Here is an 18,328-nt window from a genome sequence, read left to right on the forward strand (position 1 = left end):
GCTCTTTTTCCAGCTCCCTCTTTAATACTCGGTCGTCGTCCTTCGTCATGTTCTTTGGTATCTAAAGTTGCGATCTCTGTTTCTTTCTTTTCTTCCCATTATTTTTCATCTCTAGGGTTTATGAGTCAACAAATCTTTCCTTTTTCAAGACTTCCCACCCATTAAAAGGGCTTTCGGCTTCACGATTCTATATATTGCATGGTTCATGGAGCAGTTAGGGTGAAGTTTGAAGAATTGTTGTTACTCGAGGTTTGAGCTGTTTCCCTGTAACTTGTTCATTAACCACTCCTTTGCTTATTCTTCGTTCTCGGATTCAATTTGCAGCCATGATTTATGCTTTTGTTCGATTGTTAAGTTAGGTTTTTGCTCAGGTGTACGGTAATAGGACGCAATGTCGTTTTGATCGTACTGATTATTAACAATTCGAGAAAATTAGTTTCGAGAGCTATTAGGGTTACGCGCAGTGATTTATAGAGGTCGTTCATTTCCCCTAGAAAAAGAGCAGCACTATACTTTTTGATGTGAAAGCGCTTTACAATTACAAGCACAAATTGGTATCTAAGATTTTGCTGAACTGCCTCCAACATTATTATGTTTGTGGTTTAGTTTGTGAATTCACCTAGAAAAGCTTAAAATTCCCAATACTGAAGTTGAAAAGGAGTCCGTTTGAATTCAAAGTCCAAGTTTAGCTCTTTTCTTCTCATTATTCTAATGTTTTCCCTGAATTGCATATTATCGTTACTCCTTGTTTTCATAAATTCAAATGGTAACTCCTGTATGCACTTTTTTATCCATTTCTGTTTGCAATTTTCATCAAAGGGCCTTGTAGATTTTTCTTTCCCTTTACATCCCTTTCATAAATGTGCTTTCTGATTTTGTTGGCCATATCAAAATGTAAATGATTCGCATTTGACTATGTTTACTCTAATTAGAGATGCCTATGTTTTGGTCACCTGGCATAAGTAAAGATTTTCTTTATCTCACATTTCTAGAGTGGCATTGGTAAAGATAGAAATGTGTCAGTACTACTTTTCTTTCCCACCAGTTCTTTTATCTTCAATCTTGCCAGTTTTAATACTGATGCATTTTCTCCTTTGTGACCAGGTTATAAAGTTATCTTGTCTTGATCTTTGAGTGAACATAAGCATGGATTTAAATGCATCACCTGAACCTGAAGAAGATGAAGAGATTTATGAACAAACTCTCAGTGAGGACAGTGCACCAGAAGAAAAACCAAGTCATCATCATCATCATCACCATCATCATCATGTAGAACATGTAGAAACAGCAGTGGATATTATGCGCAGGGTACTTCACTCTCTTGTTGTTTTACTGCATTTACAGTTGATATCTACTCTACCCTGTTACTTTCCTATGTGCCTTAACAATTTGTGTGTATGTATATATATGTACAAGTATCATGATTCATGATTAGACCCTTAAAAATCTACATTCTTGAATCAGGAACGTGAAGAAAGAAAGCTAAGGTTGAAACGTGAACGCCCTGATGATAGACCAACACACAGACCAACACCAACACCAACACAACCGGCTTATAAGTCAATGGAAGATCATCTTTTTCATACAAAGAACCAGAGAACATATGATAAGAGCAGGCTTCCACCAGGTAAGTATGCTATATCATTCATGGTTGATATATTATCGTATTGTTAAATGTTAAATTTACACCTACTTTATATTTTTTGATATTGTAGGATGGTTGGATTGTCCTGCATATGGTCATGAAATAGGTTGTATTGTTCCTTCTAAAGTTCCTCTTGGTGAGTCTTTTAATGACTGTATTGTCCCTGGTAAAAGATACTCCTTTAGACAAGTCATTCACCAACAAAGGGTTTTGGGGAGGAAGGTGAGTATATGCTATCACTTGACCTTTAAATGTTTTTCTGTTTATTTCTGCAATGCCTTGTTATGTATTGTATATGATTGGACTAATTGTGGGAAGCTATTTTTTATTGCTATTTTTTCAGCTGGGGTTAGTAATTGATCTTACAAATACATCTCGTTACTATTCCGTGAATGATTGGAAGAAAGAAGGCATCAAGTATGTTAAGGTCAGTTTCTAAATACTTTCTACTCAACAATCGAGGGCAAATTTGTAAAAAGTTAGGACTTAAAGAATAAAGGGGAAAGTCATCACAATGCTACATTTCCAATACTTTCTTGATTAAATCCTTCTTTCTGCATTAAGTAAAAAAGAAACAACACCCATGACTTTGTTTTGCATCTATTTTAACATATAATGATTATTATTCTTGTTTTTTTTTTTTTTTAAATTATTTTTGTTTGATTTAGATCAACTGCAAGGGGCGTGGTTCTGTACCAGAGAACGAAGCTGTTAATCAGTTTGTATACGAGGCAAGTTATTCTTAATATCATTGCACACAACTTCCTTCTTCCTTCTATCTTTAAAATGACAATTTTACCCTTCACGCCTCACCAGGTTTCTCAATTTCTGGCTCGACAAAAGAACGCAAAGAAATATATTCTTGTTCATTGCACCCATGGGCATAATCGTACAGGATATATGATCATTCATTATCTCATGAGAACAATACCAATGTCTGTAACTCAGGTCAGTTTTTTTTATTGCTTTTTAAATTCATATCATGTTAGTTATAAGTTATAAACTTATAAACTTACACCAGCTATGTATAAATTACACAGGCAATAAAAATATTTTCCGAAGCACGCCCTCCAGGGATATATAAACCAGATTATATTGATGCCTTGTTTGCTTTTTACCATGAAAGAAAGCCTGATATGATCACTTGTCCCTCTACCCCTGAGTGGAAAAGATCTTCTGAATTTGATCTAAATGGAGAGGCATTACCAGATGAAGATGATGATGGAGTTCCTGTGGATCCGCTCAATGTACGTTTTTACCCTTGCTTTACCTTTTTGGAATTTTATGATTTTATTCACATTATTGATGTTAAAAGACTTTTTTTATTTGTAGGAAGAGAATCATGATACAGAAGGGGTGATGACAAATGATGATGTTTTAGGTGACAGTATTCCTCAAGATCAACAAGATGGATTCAGACAATTCTGTTATCAAGCCCTAAAATTATCTGCAGGGGTAATAACGTAATTAAATATTATTTTCTACAGTTTCATATATGGAAATTAAATTATATGCATAAGAATATGTTTACTTGCTTCTCAGGCTAGAGGGAACCATCAGTTTCCAGGCTCACATCCAGTTTCTCTAGACAGGTTTGATTGTATTTGTATATTACTATATTCTCATTTTGTTATCTCCTTGGTGAATTGACAATTCTACCCCTGTCTACAATAGGGAGAATTTGCAACTTCTTAGGCAGCGTTACTATTATGCTACATGGAAAGCTGATGGGACAAGATACATGATGTTGATTACGATGGATGGGTGTTATTTAATTGACAGAAATTTTGTGTTCCGAAGGGTACAAATGAGATTTCCATGGAAACTGAATAATGAAGTATGTTTACACCGAGTTTATTATTATTATTATTATTTATTGTAATGTAATGAGGTTGTGATGTGACATAAAAATGTGATTTTTTTGCAAGGGTTTAGCTGAGAAGGTTCACCACTTCACACTGCTTGATGGGGAGATGATAATCGATACAGTGCCAGACACTCGCAAACAAGAAAGACGTTATTTGATTTATGATCTGATGGCTATTAATCAAGTTTCTGTAATTGAGGTAAAGTTTTATGATTTTGTGGTTTTAAGTTTTAAGTTTTAATCTTGTGGTGTTTTATATTTTTTTGGATTTGATGCAGAGACCTTTTTATGAAAGATGGAAAATGCTGGAGAAGGAAGTGGTTGAACCTCGAAACCATGAACGACATAAAATATTTAAACATGGGCATTCATTATATAGATATGACTTGGAGCCATTTAGGGTATTTATTATCATTTAATTAATTTAAAAAATCGGTTGAATTTGTTAGTTATGTTTGTCAAGTTTTGATTTTGGTAGGTGAGAAGGAAGGACTTTTGGTTGCTTTCTACTGTCACTAAACTTTTGAAGGAGTTCATTCCTCGGCTTTCACATGATGCAGATGGTTTAGTTTTTCAGGTGCTAAAATCTAAATCCACTCATTCACTTACATATATTTATATTTTATGTTTTTTTTTTTTTGGCTTAATTTTGGACTCTATATATGTCAGGGTTGGGATGACCCTTATGTCCCTCGTACACATGAAGGACTTTTAAAATGGAAATATGCATCAATGAACTCAGTTGATTTCCTTTTCGAGGTTTGTTTTTTCAAATTTTCTTTTATGTTCTTATACACCAATAATAATTACCACTTCCTTTTTCATTGCTAACTTCAACAGATGGCTGAAGATCGCCAGCTTCTCTTTCTTTTTGAACGAGGGAAGAAGAAGCTCATGGAGGGCAACAGAATTGCATTTGGTGGTCAGTAATAATGTTGTTTTTGTTATATTTTACTCAGACATGATTTAGTATTTTTTGAAATTTTTTGATCCCTGATCTTGTTTCTTGTGAATCTGCAGATGATATTGATCTTGCATCGTACTCGGGGAAGATTGTGGAGTGTGCTTGGAATAAAGAGGAAGAAGTATGGGTGTGTATGCGCATTAGGACAGATAAAGCTACACCAAATGATTTCAACACATATCGAAAGGTCCCACTTTCTCTCTTACATCCCATATATGCATCAGGCACAATGCAGAATACACATTGTGCCTTATGCATCGGGCGGTACTGCGCCCGATGCACACAGAGGCATTGTGCCTGGTGTGGTGCATAAAAACATTGTATATGCACCGGGCACAATGCAACTGCACCTGTTGCAAGATAGTTGCAACAGGTGCATGCATCAGGCGCATTCATTGTAATAATGCGCCTGATGCGTATATATATGTATTTTGGTGGTTATATGGGTGTGTGGATGGTGGACAGGTGATGAGGAGCATAAAGGACAACATTACGGAGGAGGTATTGCTGGATGAGATAAGGGAGATAATACAGTTGCCGATGTATAAGGATAGGATACAACAGGACAGCAAAGGGCACCACCACTCGGGATCAGGGAGACCAAAATGAGGGTATTATTATTTATGGTAATGGTATTGGTATTGGTATTGGTATGGATGGAGTTAGGATAGATGAAAATGATAATGTTTGTGTAATTAGGGGAGGGAGGGAGGGAGGGATGGATGGATTTTAATATTGTTGTAAATTGTGCTGTCTGGTGAGTTTGTTTGCATGATCCAGTTGGTGCGCTTCATCTTAGCTTATGGATATGGACATTGACATGGACATGGACATGGACAGACATAATCATCATCATCATCATCATCATCATCATATGACGGCCTTTTTCATATTAACAAGTTATTCAAGATTCGGGTAATGATTAGCACAAGGATTATTAGTAAATGTATATTTTAGTTTATGTCTTAAGTCTTTCATGACTTGCACAACTTTTATGGATCGCTTGTCCTTTTCTCTTATATATTGGACTACACTCAACAAACTTTTAGGGATAAGGGCATTTATGTCTTTTGCCCAGACAAAAGATATAAGTCTTTGGTTCTAGCCTAATGCATGTCACATGTAGTTGTTTTTTCCTTGCATAACACACAAGATCACACACACCGGTGTTTTGTTCTTGCATACATATGTGTTGGGGGTGTCGAGTTTATGAGAATGAAAGGTGCATGTTTGTATTGCTAAAACATGTTTTTGCAATAGCTTTTGTTGGCTTGGATGTTGTGATCGTGTAGAAAGAGTGAGAAACCGATTAGGAAGAAAACTGATTTTGTTGTTAAAACTTTGTTAGATTGAGATTAAACTAATACATGAAAAACAAGTATATTATTTGTGTTTTTGGAGATGGAGAAAAAAAAAGGAAAAATTGTTACTTTTTGAGCTCTCCGGTTTGAAGGGAAGAAAAGCTACTACTAATAGTTTTATATTTTGCAGAGCTTTCTAAATATTTGTCATCATAAATTATAATGGATCAAGTTATTCAAATGTAAACTAATAACGATTCAACATATTACCACAAGTCATTCTTGTATTTTGCCACATACATGGGTTCGGTCCTTGTAGGATTGTGATTGCAATCACTTCCAAACTCTATAATTTCAACCGTATAACTTGGGTATCACAAAATCATATTTGGGATAATCCAACGAATGACAATTTAGAAGTCATGTCACTTTTAAATCTGAATCACAAAAAACACCTTGTTGTTTTGTATTTTAAAAAAAATGATATAATCAGAAGAATGATTTTCGAGAGTATCTATGTTCCAATCGAATTTTGGAACTTCAATCATCCGTAAATAGATTATAGAAAATCAGTTGAAAGTTGGTTGACGAAAGTTTCATGAAAATGAGTTGGTTATTATTATATAACCAACTTACGACATCTTTACGATATCACTATTAATTTTGGTTGAAATTTGCATGGTTGCACCATTTCTAGAAATAAAAGTCTGTTTAGGTTTCTCTGCCCCTAGACCCTGCCAGTGACGTAGCCCCTTGGAACCCTGTATCCAGGGGCAGAGGCCCTGGACCCCTTATTCCCAATTTTACATTTATCACTCTGAGTGTGTGCTCTATATCTTCTGTCTCGGTTAGTAAATGAAGATCAATCTATTCCAATATTAATAGTAATAACTATACTAAAATATGTTGATAACACTAAAATCACATGTATTTGATATATAATATGATTTTTTCTATATAATTAGCCTTCACCTTAACACCATTGTGGTTGATTATCCGTAGTTTGGCTATTTTTATTTATGTACACAATTCTCGTGTTTTTTGTTGTAATTGTAAATTTTCAAAGAGGCACGAGCCGGATTTTTTTATAAATTTTTTATTAAATGGTTTCACGTAAGAGTAATACGATAAATTTCGTATTTGATTTTATGTGATTAAGCGAAGGTTTCGAGTGTTCAAAAAGCTGTTGGCATGAAGATGGAACAAATTTTGAGATCTACATATAAAAAAGTTATTATTGCAATAATTTAGGTATTACTCTAGGAAATTAACCATATTAACTTTTGCTATGACTTAGTGGAGTTGATAACTTAGTATACATGCCCACAATAGTTTTGTGTAGTTATTTTACATGATTTTAATTTATTTGTAATAATTGATCGTATGCCACCTATTGGATACAAAATTAGAACAAGACACCAAAAGTAGAGTTTTTTAACAAGTAACAAACGGGATTTTGATTAAAAAGGTTTTGAAGCAAAGGCGAAATTATTAAACATTTTTTAATCATAAGATTGCAAAACTAATTAACCTTTTATTAATCTTAAGCATTGTGTCCTATTTACGAGATAATTCTTAAACACCCAATCACTGACTTCACAACCAACACTCTTAGGCACTCGGTTTATCTTGGTGGAGGGAATGTGAAACTTATTAAGGTGTAGAGACTGATTCACCTTTTAACTTTATACTTTGTTAGTAGCGGGTCAAGGGGGAGCTACCCCTTGAGGGGACCGGGGGCGATGCCCTATGAAGAGATTTTTCGTAGGCTAGTTCCTATATCATATTACTCTTCAAATTTGTCATGTGTCATTTTTTCATCATATTTTATGGGTCTGACCTTATTGAGAGTTTTAAGTCAAACAACTAACATTTATTTTCCATTAATTTGTGTAACATGTAATACTGAAGCCATAGTAATAATAAAACTCTATTTTAAGTTTGTTGTGGACGTAACCAATCATCCTGATCGTGTGAACTACGTAAATTGATTATCTTTAATTTTTCGTTTTTTTACAGTACTATTTTTTTGTTTGTGAAGTCATTTATCAAGTTGTTGAAGTGTTTAATCCTTTTATATATTTTTAGCCCAAAGACACTTATAATGTACAACATGCTTCTGTACACATTCATTAAAGTACCTAGATCCAAGGTAATGTCTGGTTTGAAAAATGTTTATAAATGAATTGAAATCTATCAAGGAATTGGAATTTGTTCAGAATTATAATCTAATTCCATATTTTCCTTGGTTTCTAGGAAATGAAATTGGAATCTAATTACATATTCCATTTTGTTGGAGAGAAATGGAATTTGAATAATGTAAAATAGACAAATTTCCGTTCTTGTTGTTTTTACATAATTTTACTTTGTTTTATTTTTTATATGTAAAGATATAATATATATAATTCCTTAGCGAATCTTGAACCAAACATGAAGATCTAGTGGAATCGGATTCTAATTCCCTCTAATTCCCAAGGATTCTAGCGAACCAAATGCTACCTACAAGTTGTGTTTGATATAATTGATAAATTTTTTCCAACACATTCTCATAACTTTCTCGAGATAAAAGGTGTATATGGAGGAAACAAAGATATACAAGCATACTCGACGATTCAACAATGTAAGCATAAAATTGACGATTCAACGATGTAAGCATAAAATTGATCGAGTCAAGTTGAAGCAGTGAAATCCATGGAAGAAGACATAGGTAGAAAAGAAGTTATAGCTTCTTTACGCAACATTTTTAAATCCATTAATAGTTTTCTTAGCCAATCAATATTTACGCAACATTTTTAAACGATATTTTTAAACAATTATAACTCGTCAATTATACGATTGTGTAGTCCATGTGTTAAATACACAATCCCCTCATATAGATTTTAAAACAACTAATTGTTAATTGAAAGCCATGTTTATTTACTATACAATTTATAACAATTGCATTTAGATGAAGAAAATAAAAATAGTCTTTTTTGTGAGATAAAAACCTAACCGTTAACAATGTTCCTTTATATTGAAAAATGCTCAAACATGAATACAATTCTAGTTTTATAAACATAATTATCAATTTATTATATTGTATTTTAGTAAATAACTCACAATATTGTGAATAATCCATCTAACTTAGTTTTATTATATGTTTAGTTACACCTAATAATTAACATGTACAATTTTTAGATTATTTTTCTTTTAACCAATAAAATAATTGATAATCGAAATATAGAATGCATTTTTTTCCTCATTACCTTCTCGGTCTCTTACCAAACACAAAGAGTGCGATTAAATCCGCTAATGGTGGGAGGGTCTTCTGTAACTCCAATTCAGGTCTAATAGACACTGCTGCCTGTCGTCGTCCCTCTCGGATCGTCGTCTCTGCTTGCGAAAATCTCTGTTACAGAGAAGATTCCCTAGGGTTTATTCATATCTGCATCTGATCCATCATTTGTGCGCTTTCTCTCATTTCACATACTTCATCTTGTAGTGAACTTAGTAAGATCAAGGTCATCTTCATGAAAATTAGGGTTTTATTTCTTTTACTTCTCTTTTCTATATCATTGAGTCTAATCCATGGAGAGGAAGCAAAAACGAACAAGTTTCGTGAACGTGAGGCTACCGATGATAACCTGGGCTATCCCAATTTGTAAGCCTTCTTATTTGTTACTTTGAATTTCGCCCATTTTTTGCATGATAATTTAATGTTTGATAATTTAGCTACTTCTGTATCATTTGGAGCATGAATCCGTTTCTGAATTATGAGCTCCTAATAAAGACCTAGAAGTAATTCTTACCGTGATTTCTGCTGATCTGGGAGTTATTTGATCAGCTTGCTTAAGTTAGTTCATTTGGATTATCTATCGACCCTTGAGGTGAAGTGAATTGAATCTGGATGATGATTTGTTGTTTGTGCCCTGGCTTCTGTGTGGGCATGTTAGTAGGGGGATTGTAGAAACATGGTATTGATTGTGAGTTCTTTATGAGGGCTTACTAGTAATCTCCTTACAAGGGCTTCTAGTAGTAAACTAGTAATAGGTGATTACATAACTTCTCATCATGGATATTTTGTTTTGTCTCTATTAGTTAGAAATACAATAGGGGAAGAATTACAGAGTGATAGGGACTTAGTGTAAGCGAATCTTGAAGTGCTTCAATATTACTGCTCTTAGTATTTCTTTCTAACAATGTACATCTTTTACAGTTGTTTCTGTTACTGACTTTTTTGGTTTTGATGTGGTAGTGATGAGGATGAATTGTTGAATAAACAATGCCCTCAGAATTTGGAGCTAAGATGGCAGACTGAAGTTAGTTCTAGCATATATGCAACACCATTGATTGCTGACATTAACAGGTAAAGAGAGTTGACAACTGTCTCCTCAAGTTAGTGTTACCATTTTTTTACAGCAAACCATTTTTTATTGATATAAACTTCGTTTCATATAGTATTTTAATCCAAGTATATAATTATATAAATATCCCCTATTAGGCTATTAATAAGATTTTTTTTTGCATCTCAGTGATGGCAAGCTTGATGTTGTTGTTCCATCTTTTGTTCACTACCTGGAAGTTCTAGAAGGTTCTGATGGAGACAAAATGCCAGGTATTTTTTACTCTATCGCAATCAATTGCTTCTTATTTGCATCTCTACACTATGTTTTTCTGTTATAGGACTTCTTTCTTGTGATCATCAAAAGACCAAAATACCCTTATTCTGTGTATAATACTTCTGTTTTGTATGATTTTATCAGGATGGCCTGCTTTTCATCAATCCACTGTTCATGCAAGTCCACTCTTATATGACATTGACAAAGATGGTGTGAGAGAAATAGCTTTGGCTACATACAATGGCGAGGTGCTCTTCTTCCGGTACAACCGTTTTTATTAGTTTTTTTTTTCAGCATTTTTTCCTTTTCTTCTTAGGGCTAAATGCAAGAAATAGCAACATACTTTCGTTTATCTTTGTACTACAATTTCCCACTTTCATTTCTTCATATTACAACATTCTGCTTTTGATTCTTTTCTTTTTAAAGCACATACTTTTAAAATTGCTTTGTATTTGGATGGCATTGCTATTTCTTGTGTCTAACCCTTACCCATGGAACATCCATACTCAGTGATGGTTTTGCTTACATTTTTGCAGGGCTTCAGGTTATATGATGTCAGATAAACTAGAGGTTCCTAGGCTAAAAGCTAAAAGAGATTGGTATGTGGGATTGCATCCAGAGGTAGTTGATCGATCACATCCAGATGTTCATGATGACCTACTCAAAGAGGAGTCTGCTGTTCACTCCATACCTCGTATGTCTTTACTTTTTTTTATAAAATAATGATGGGAAAATATTCATATGGGTTAAATTCAAGAAATAGCAATGTATTTTCATTGATTTGTTTCTTATATCATGATATCATCTTACTTTAACTTCGAAAAAGTTACCCATTTTGCAAATTTCACTACTATAATTGGGTAGATTTTAAAAGTATAATGTCCTAACAAGAAAAAAGATTTTAGTACAATGCTATAATTGAGTATATTTATCAAAGTACTATGCCTTAATATGAAAAAAGAATTAAGAGTACAATGCTCAAACAGAAAAAGATAAAAGTAGGATGCTTTAATGCATATGAATAAACAAAAAGTACATTGCTTTTTCTATATATAACCTCTTTATTTAGCTTTTGTGATCAAGTAAAATATTCTCCAGTCACCTTTTTCACAAAAATATTTATTTAAATTTTGGCTTCCTTACTCATGTTTTGACCTCTTCTGCAAACTAGCCATACTTCTTGTCAAGAAGCATATGACTTGATTGATTTGCAATAAATTTTAGCTTAACTGTTTAAACAACCTATTTTTAATCGAAAAGTATGCTAAGAAAGTTTTTTGTTGGTGAAAAAAAGATAGCTTTTTTTGTTTGAATTTTAGTTTTCATTCAATGGATATGTAGAACTTTTTCATATTTTCTAAAGTTTTTGCTTAAATAAAGTGGTTATTAACATCGTAACTATAAATTAAGCCAATTAATATTTCTCCAGCCCCCAAAGAAGCAAACCATACATCTGGTGTGGAGGACAATAAGGGAAAAGAGAAAGAAACACAGCCAAAACCTGAACCACCACAGAATACACTGAATACTTCTTCAGAGGAACATTCCGGAAGTCCACTGAATGAGAGTGATGCACAAAATAATACTATTATTCCACATATCGAGTTGCCAAATGACACACATAATAATATCTCATCAATATCTGCACCAGAGAATCTGAATCTAGAAGGTTCTAATAATGAAACAAAAACCGGAAGAAGGCTTCTAGAAGAAAACATTAATACCGATGATCACAAGGATGTTCCTGTTGCAACTGCTGAAAACAATGAAGCCCTTGAGGCAGATGCTGATCAATCTTTTGAGCTGTTTCGTGACAATGATGAGCTGGCAGATGAGTATAGTTATGATTATGATGATTATGTTGATGAAACAATGTGGGGGGATGAAGAGTGGACTGAAGCACAGCATGAAGCATCTCAGAATTATGTCCATGTTGATTCACACATTCTATGCACACCTGTAAGTCTTTACACATTTTGTGAACTCTCGCTGTAACTCTGTGCAAAAGACATGAATGCCCTTTTTCCTGTTTTTTAGGTGATTGCTGATATTGATGGTGATGGGGTTTCTGAGATGATTATTGCAGTGTCATACTTCTTTGATCATGAGTAAGTATCTGTATAAACCCTAAACCCTAAATTATTGCTATTAGTTTGTTTTTATTTTTTTCATGGATGTTTTCAGGTACTATGATAATCCGGAGCATGTGAAGGAACTTGGTGGTATTGATATTGGGAAATATGTTGGTGGTGGAATTGTCGTTTTTAACCTTGAGACAAAACAAGTTAAGTGGACAGCAGAATTGGATTTAAGTATTGACACTGGGAAGTTTCGTGCCTACATATATTCCTCTCCAACTGTGGTTGATTTGGATGGTGATGGATACCTTGACATTCTTGTAGGAACTTCTTATGGCTTATTTTATGTCCTTGATCATAAAGGTAATATAATTAAATTCTAAATAGTATTTGTATTTTCCAATCACATTCCATTCCTGGAGTTGGTTGCAAATGAGTAAGGAATTGAATTCCATCCCAAAATCCATGGAATTCAGTTCCAAGCATTTCCCCCTTGTTAAAAGAAATAATGAAGTATCCCTTTATTTTATTTTATTTAAAAAATACTTTTATGAAAATTTCATGAACAATTGAAGGGTAAAAAAGTAATTTTATTATTTTTTCAGGCAAAGTAAGGGAGAAGTTCCCTCTTGAGATGGCTGAAATCCAGGGTGCAGTAGTAGCTGCTGATATCAATGATGATGGAAAGATTGAATTAGTGACTACTGATGTACATGGAAATGTTGCTGCATGGACCCCTCAAGGTGTAGAAATCTGGGAAGTTCATCTTAAAAGCTTAATTCCTCAGGTATGATTCTATGATTTAGGGTCAATGTACTTTTAATAGCATCATACTTTCATTTCCTCCTATATCAATATTATTATTATTATTAATACAAAGCAATTTTGAAAATTTCAAAGTACAATGTCGTAATGAGAAACCGGATTTCACATTTTCTCCATAGGGCGTGAGTGTTGGTGATGTGGATGGAGACGGGCACACTGATGTGGTGGTTCCAACTGTATCTGGAAATATTTATGTCTTAAGTGGTAAAGACGGGTCATTTGTACGCCCATATCCATACAGAACCCATGGGAGAATCATGAATCAAGTCCTCCTTGTTGATTTGGGTAAACGTAAGGAAAAGAAGAAAGGACTTACACTCGTCACAACTTCATTTGATGGCTATTTGTATCTCATCGATGGACCTTCCTCATGTGCTGATGTTGTTGATATTGGCGAAACATCGTAAGTCTTTCTTACCCTTAAGTGGATTCCACTGGAATCGGAATCTCTGATTCCGACAGAATCGGAATCCTTTATTCCGATGGAATCAGAATCCACGATTCCATTCCTTGACATGTTTGGTTGCCGAATGGATGGAATTCAGTTCCATCACAATTCTTTAAGTTCCATTTTTAGGCCTAGGTGGAACTAATTCAATTCCTTTTCTTTCATTAAAAGACCAAAATACCCTCGATATGTATATTTATGGAATTTCTTTAATGTACAGATATAGCATGGTGTTGGCGGACAATGTTGATGGTGGAGATGATCTTGATCTTATAGTGACAACCATGAATGGGAATGTGTTTTGTTTTTCAACACCTTCTCCACATCATCCTCTCAAGGCAAGTCATGGATGCCAAATGTCCATATTACCCCTTTGGTTTTGTTAATTTATATACTCTTTTAATTTGCTTATATTATAATTATATCATCATATAGGCATGGAGATCACATAATCAAGGACGAAACAACGTTGCAGCTCGAATTGAGCGTGAAGGGGTGTACGTTACGCCTTCATCCAGAACATTTCGTGATGAAGAAGGAAAGAATTTTTGGGTGGAAATTGAAATTGTAGATAAACACAGGGTGCCCTCGGGTTCTCAAGGCCCTTACAATGTCACTGTAAGATCTACATCTTCTACAAACGAAACGAATGTTTACGATTCACTTTGACTCGAACTCTTTTATTTTGCAGACATCGTTGTTGGTTCCGGGAAATTACCAAGGGGAAAGAACGATTAAGAAGAACGAGGTGTTTGAAAAGGCCGGAAAATACAGGATGAAGCTGCCGACGGTGGGTGTACGGACGACGGGAACGGTGGTGGTGGAGATGACCGATAAGAATGGATTGTACTTTTCCGATGAGTTCTCGTTGACGTTTCATCTTCATTACTACAAATTGCTGAAATGGCTGCTGGTGCTTCCGATGATTGGGATGTTTGCGGTGCTGGTTATCTTTCGACCACAGGAAGCCATGCCTTTGCCTTCCTTCTCACGCAACACAGAGTTATGACTTATGAAATGAGAGATAACAAGATATATAGTGGAAAACAAAAGAAACAGAAACGATGTCGTTTTGTTTTTTGGTGTTGTTAGATGGAGGAGTTGCAGAGTTGGGAAAAAGAAAAACAGTTCCCATTTTAGTTTTTATTTTTTTTAATATAGATGTCATTTCAGTTCATGAGGCAGGATTTTCTTTTTTAAAGGAAATTGGTATTTATTCAGATAATTTTTGTTTTTAATACCCTAATCTTCTAAACCAAATATCTCATCCAGTACAATTTGGTTCCTGTGTTCTACTCAAAATTACAACTTTGATCCATTTTTGAAAACTTGAAGTCATCTTTAGTTTGTATTTTGTTATGGATATGCTCAATGTGTTTTACTCAAAATTGTATTTCATTGGTTAAATCGGTAAGCAAATGCAGATTTAAGGATGTTTTAGAAAGTTTTTGTGAAACTTGCAAATTTGTTCCCTATGGTTTGCTGATTTTTTCCGATGTAGTCCAACAATGACTTTCAAAATTACATTTTGCACTGGGTTGGTTGTGGATTTGGTCTAAAGACTTGACAAACATTTATTTGTCTGTTAAGTTTGCTAAAATGATCATTTTGCCCTATTATACATTTTTTTTTCTCAATGTTATTACTATTGACATCTTTGTGTGTCCACCATTCCTACCCCATAGGACCCTTCCCCATTCACTAAAATACATAGCCTTCTCTTTGCTACCACCATCACCACCAAATTATTCACTATTTCTTTCACCGGTGATTTGGGAGAAGGGGTGTGGATGAGTTGTATGTACGAAGACAATGGGCTAGAGTTAATAACAACGATGGAAGAGACGTAAGTTTTTAGGAGGAAAGAGAATAGTATAGGGGACGACTGATAGGCACTACGGAGGAGGAATGTGGTGGCGAAAGAAATTGAATGGAGGGATACATGTGTGGATGTGGGTGTAGGTCGGTTAAAATGAAAAGAGATATGAGTAAGATAGTAACTTTAATCATAAACTAATTAGAAATATATAAAATTAGAATATTCAGTTGCGTTTATAAACCAAATCCACAACTAAAATAATATAAAGAAAACATCTCTACGATTTTAAAAGTTACTAGACTATACCTAACGAAATCAATATATTACATAAGTTTGTAAGGTTAAATCTTAATAATCAACCTCAAGGAGAGTTTATTATTATTATTATTATTTATTTATTTATTTTATGACTGGAATGATCATCATATTACTTTTATTTAATATTATTGTAAAGTCGTTTTTAATTTACATATGTTTAAAATCAACAAATTATATAAAAAAGCTTTATAAATTACTTTATAAAAATATGATAAATTAATTAATATTAAAACATTCCAACCAACCCAACAAAAAAGCATCGGGTAATATTAGAATGAAATCAACATCTAATTTTATTTCTTAGGCCTGATTCGACATCTAATTCTATCAGACCATCCACAATACCTGCTACGAACAACGAACCACCTCAATATCATCGCCTTCCACAACGAAGCCGGTATACTCATCACACAGTGATTGTGGTGGTGGTGGATTTCACCTGCAACAGAGAAGAAGAGAGAAGAAGACTAGTCGCGGTGGGCTGTAATGGGAAGCACGAGAGACCACGACCATGGCTCCAGGTCAGCACAACGAGAGGATCGGGGCGGTGTTCACATTACCTGTTTCCACTTCAATTTCTGGTTTTGATTTGGGGATTTAAGTTCATTAAGGAGGGTTTGAGAAGTAATTGCTAGGATTCTTTTATGAAATCGGTGCTTCAAGCTCTTCCCCTGTCAAACAATAAACTTAAACACCCAATCACCCATTGATTTCTATAAAAAAAAAAAAATGAAGGCAAACAGCCGGAGCTGTTGCCTCGTTTCCAACCTCAACGACTAGCTGGAGACCCTTTCCCTTAATCAGATTCTTTCAAAACGAAAAAAGGAGATACCTTCTGCGTTTGAACTCCAATCACCTAACAATCTATACTTGAACCTTTTCTCATCCTTCCGTCGATCCTTGTTGACAAACCGTCCCCACCGGAGATGCCTCCCCCTCCTCGTGACCTAGTAACCATCGCCAAAGATCGACTGCTCCTTGTTTGTTATAGATTACCACCATCGAGCCACTTCCTACATTCGATCCTATTTCTTCGTCTCGGACCAACTGAGGACCAAAGACCTTTTCCCCCCTCTCTCGACGCCAAACTTCCCTCCCTTCCTCCTTCGCACCTTACATTCAGATGGGAATGAGCGAAACTTTGTTGCCTCTTCACGCCTTCGTCGCTTCGGTCTAGTCGACCCCGAAGACAATCTCAGCCTGCAATTCGACCGACAAAGCCTTATGCTCAATTCTGCCAACGTCGTTGATTTTATCTATGTCGATTCCTTTGTGTTCGACTTCCTTTCGTTTGACAATCAGAGAAAAACGGAGGCATATGAGCCCTGATTTCGTTAAGTTCGACCACTTAAACACAATCAATATCTCATGCGATCCCTTTTTACATAAAATCCCTAAATCATTTTGTGTTTATAAGGGAGAGAGAGAGAGGGAGGGAGGGAGGGAGGGAGAGAGAGATAGAGAGAGAGACGGAGAGAAGGAGAAAGAGAGAGAGAGAGAGGGAGGGAGGGAGAGAGAGAGATAAGTATTTTTTTAATTATAAAAGTATTTAAATAAATTAAAAAAAAAACTGAAAAAAACAAAATCAAAAGGGTAAAATCATCATTACAAAAAAATTTAAAGTAAATTGGACCAAAGTGGCAAGAAAATTAAAACCTTTGGATAAATGTTAGTACAAACCTATTTGGCCCACAGTGGCAATTTCGACCTAACCACATGACCATTCTTACAATTTTGTCTTATGAAAATAATTATAGTCTCACGACAAACAAATCCTATTATGAAGCAAACTTTGCAATCTTTATTCATTTTTTGAGTAAATTAAACCAATGGTCTCTATGGTTTAAGGTAATTTGTGCGTTTAATTCTTAACTTATATTTTTAACTCGGAAGGTCTCCACTGTTTGTTTTTGTTACGCACTAGGTCCCTGTGTTACCTAAAAATACTATTTTTCTCTTGATTTTTAATTTATTTAAATAAACACACCCCAACCCCACCCCCTTCACCTTACGTTACATACCCCATAATTTATCCCTATTTAAATAAGACAAAATTGCAAAAATGGTCCATGTGGTATGCAATTTTTTAGGGTTTTAGTCCAAACCCCGAGTTTTTTGGATTCATGGTCCTTTTGGAGTGGTTTGTATGTGAAATTGGTCTCTTGCTAAACTGAAATGACTAATATGCCTTCCTGATATTTTTTTAATCTTTTTTCTATTTAATTTAATTAAATTAAAAATATAGGGCCCTCTCTCCCCCTCTCTCTCTCTCTCTCTCACATCGATGTTCAAGCTTATGAAGAACATAATTTTGAGCTTTATAACACCGATTAAAATACAATGTAAAACATGTTGAACGTAATTAAAAAATGCTATGTTTCTGGGTGTTCTTATCTGAACATGAAGATAAACAAAAAAAATGATGAATAAACAAATCCTAAACCCACTGCCTATTCGTAACAAAT

At 34.5% G+C, this 18,328-nt stretch overlaps 2 protein-coding genes and 1 long non-coding RNA gene across 3 annotated transcripts; 2 read left to right on the forward strand and 1 right to left on the reverse strand.

Annotated features, from left to right (window-relative positions):
• The first annotated feature begins 19 nt into the window (after positions 1-19).
• Positions 20-5,531, forward strand: LOC111884062 (uncharacterized). Its single transcript, XM_023880391.3, has 18 exons — positions 20-249; positions 1,105-1,308; positions 1,465-1,627; positions 1,716-1,867; positions 1,989-2,072; positions 2,314-2,376; positions 2,462-2,593; positions 2,686-2,892; positions 2,978-3,100; positions 3,188-3,237; positions 3,320-3,482; positions 3,574-3,711; positions 3,791-3,913; positions 3,991-4,089; positions 4,182-4,271; positions 4,353-4,434; positions 4,533-4,663; positions 4,942-5,531. Exons 2-18 carry the CDS (start codon positions 1,147-1,149, stop codon positions 5,083-5,085), a joined length of 2,106 nt encoding a protein of 701 aa, XP_023736159.1. The 5' UTR covers positions 20-249; positions 1,105-1,146; the 3' UTR covers positions 5,086-5,531.
• Positions 5,532-9,020: 3,489 nt separating this feature from the next.
• On the forward strand, positions 9,021-14,986 carry LOC111884047 (protein DEFECTIVE IN EXINE FORMATION 1). Its single transcript, XM_023880377.3, has 13 exons — positions 9,021-9,417; positions 10,012-10,122; positions 10,289-10,371; positions 10,520-10,637; positions 10,912-11,069; positions 11,805-12,334; positions 12,413-12,483; positions 12,560-12,816; positions 13,059-13,240; positions 13,398-13,681; positions 13,947-14,064; positions 14,162-14,344; positions 14,418-14,986. The coding sequence occupies exons 1-13, from the start codon at positions 9,287-9,289 to the stop codon at positions 14,733-14,735; spliced, it is 2,544 nt and encodes an 847-aa protein (XP_023736145.1). The 5' UTR covers positions 9,021-9,286; the 3' UTR covers positions 14,736-14,986.
• Positions 14,987-16,034: 1,048 nt separating this feature from the next.
• Positions 16,035-17,355, reverse strand: LOC111884087 (uncharacterized). The gene is made up of 2 exons (XR_002847591.3): positions 16,632-17,355; positions 16,035-16,534 (listed from the first exon to the last, which is right to left on the reverse strand). It is a non-coding gene; the product is annotated as an uncharacterized LOC111884087 (long non-coding RNA).
• Between the last annotated feature and the right edge of the window lie 973 nt (positions 17,356-18,328).

Source organism: Lactuca sativa, chromosome 8 (assembly GCF_002870075.4).
Source record: "Lactuca sativa cultivar Salinas chromosome 8, Lsat_Salinas_v11, whole genome shotgun sequence".
NCBI classification, from domain to species: Eukaryota; Viridiplantae; Streptophyta; class Magnoliopsida; order Asterales; family Asteraceae; genus Lactuca; species Lactuca sativa.

Coding starts and splice junctions, on each gene's coding strand:
- LOC111884062 (XM_023880391.3), top strand. CDS start 1,147: ATGGATTTAAATGCATCACCTGAACCTGAAGAAGATGAAGAGATTTAT. Junction 2,594..2,685: donor TACCAATGTCTGTAACTCAG/GTCAGTTTTTTT, acceptor TAAATTACACAG/GCAATAAAAATATTTTCCGA. Junction 3,483..3,573: donor CATGGAAACTGAATAATGAA/GTATGTTTACAC, acceptor TTTTTTTGCAAG/GGTTTAGCTGAGAAGGTTCA.
- LOC111884047 (XM_023880377.3), top strand. CDS start 9,287: ATGAAAATTAGGGTTTTATTTCTTTTACTTCTCTTTTCTATATCATTG. Junction 10,372..10,519: donor TGATGGAGACAAAATGCCAG/GTATTTTTTACT, acceptor TGATTTTATCAG/GATGGCCTGCTTTTCATCAA. Junction 13,241..13,397: donor TTAAAAGCTTAATTCCTCAG/GTATGATTCTAT, acceptor TTTTCTCCATAG/GGCGTGAGTGTTGGTGATGT.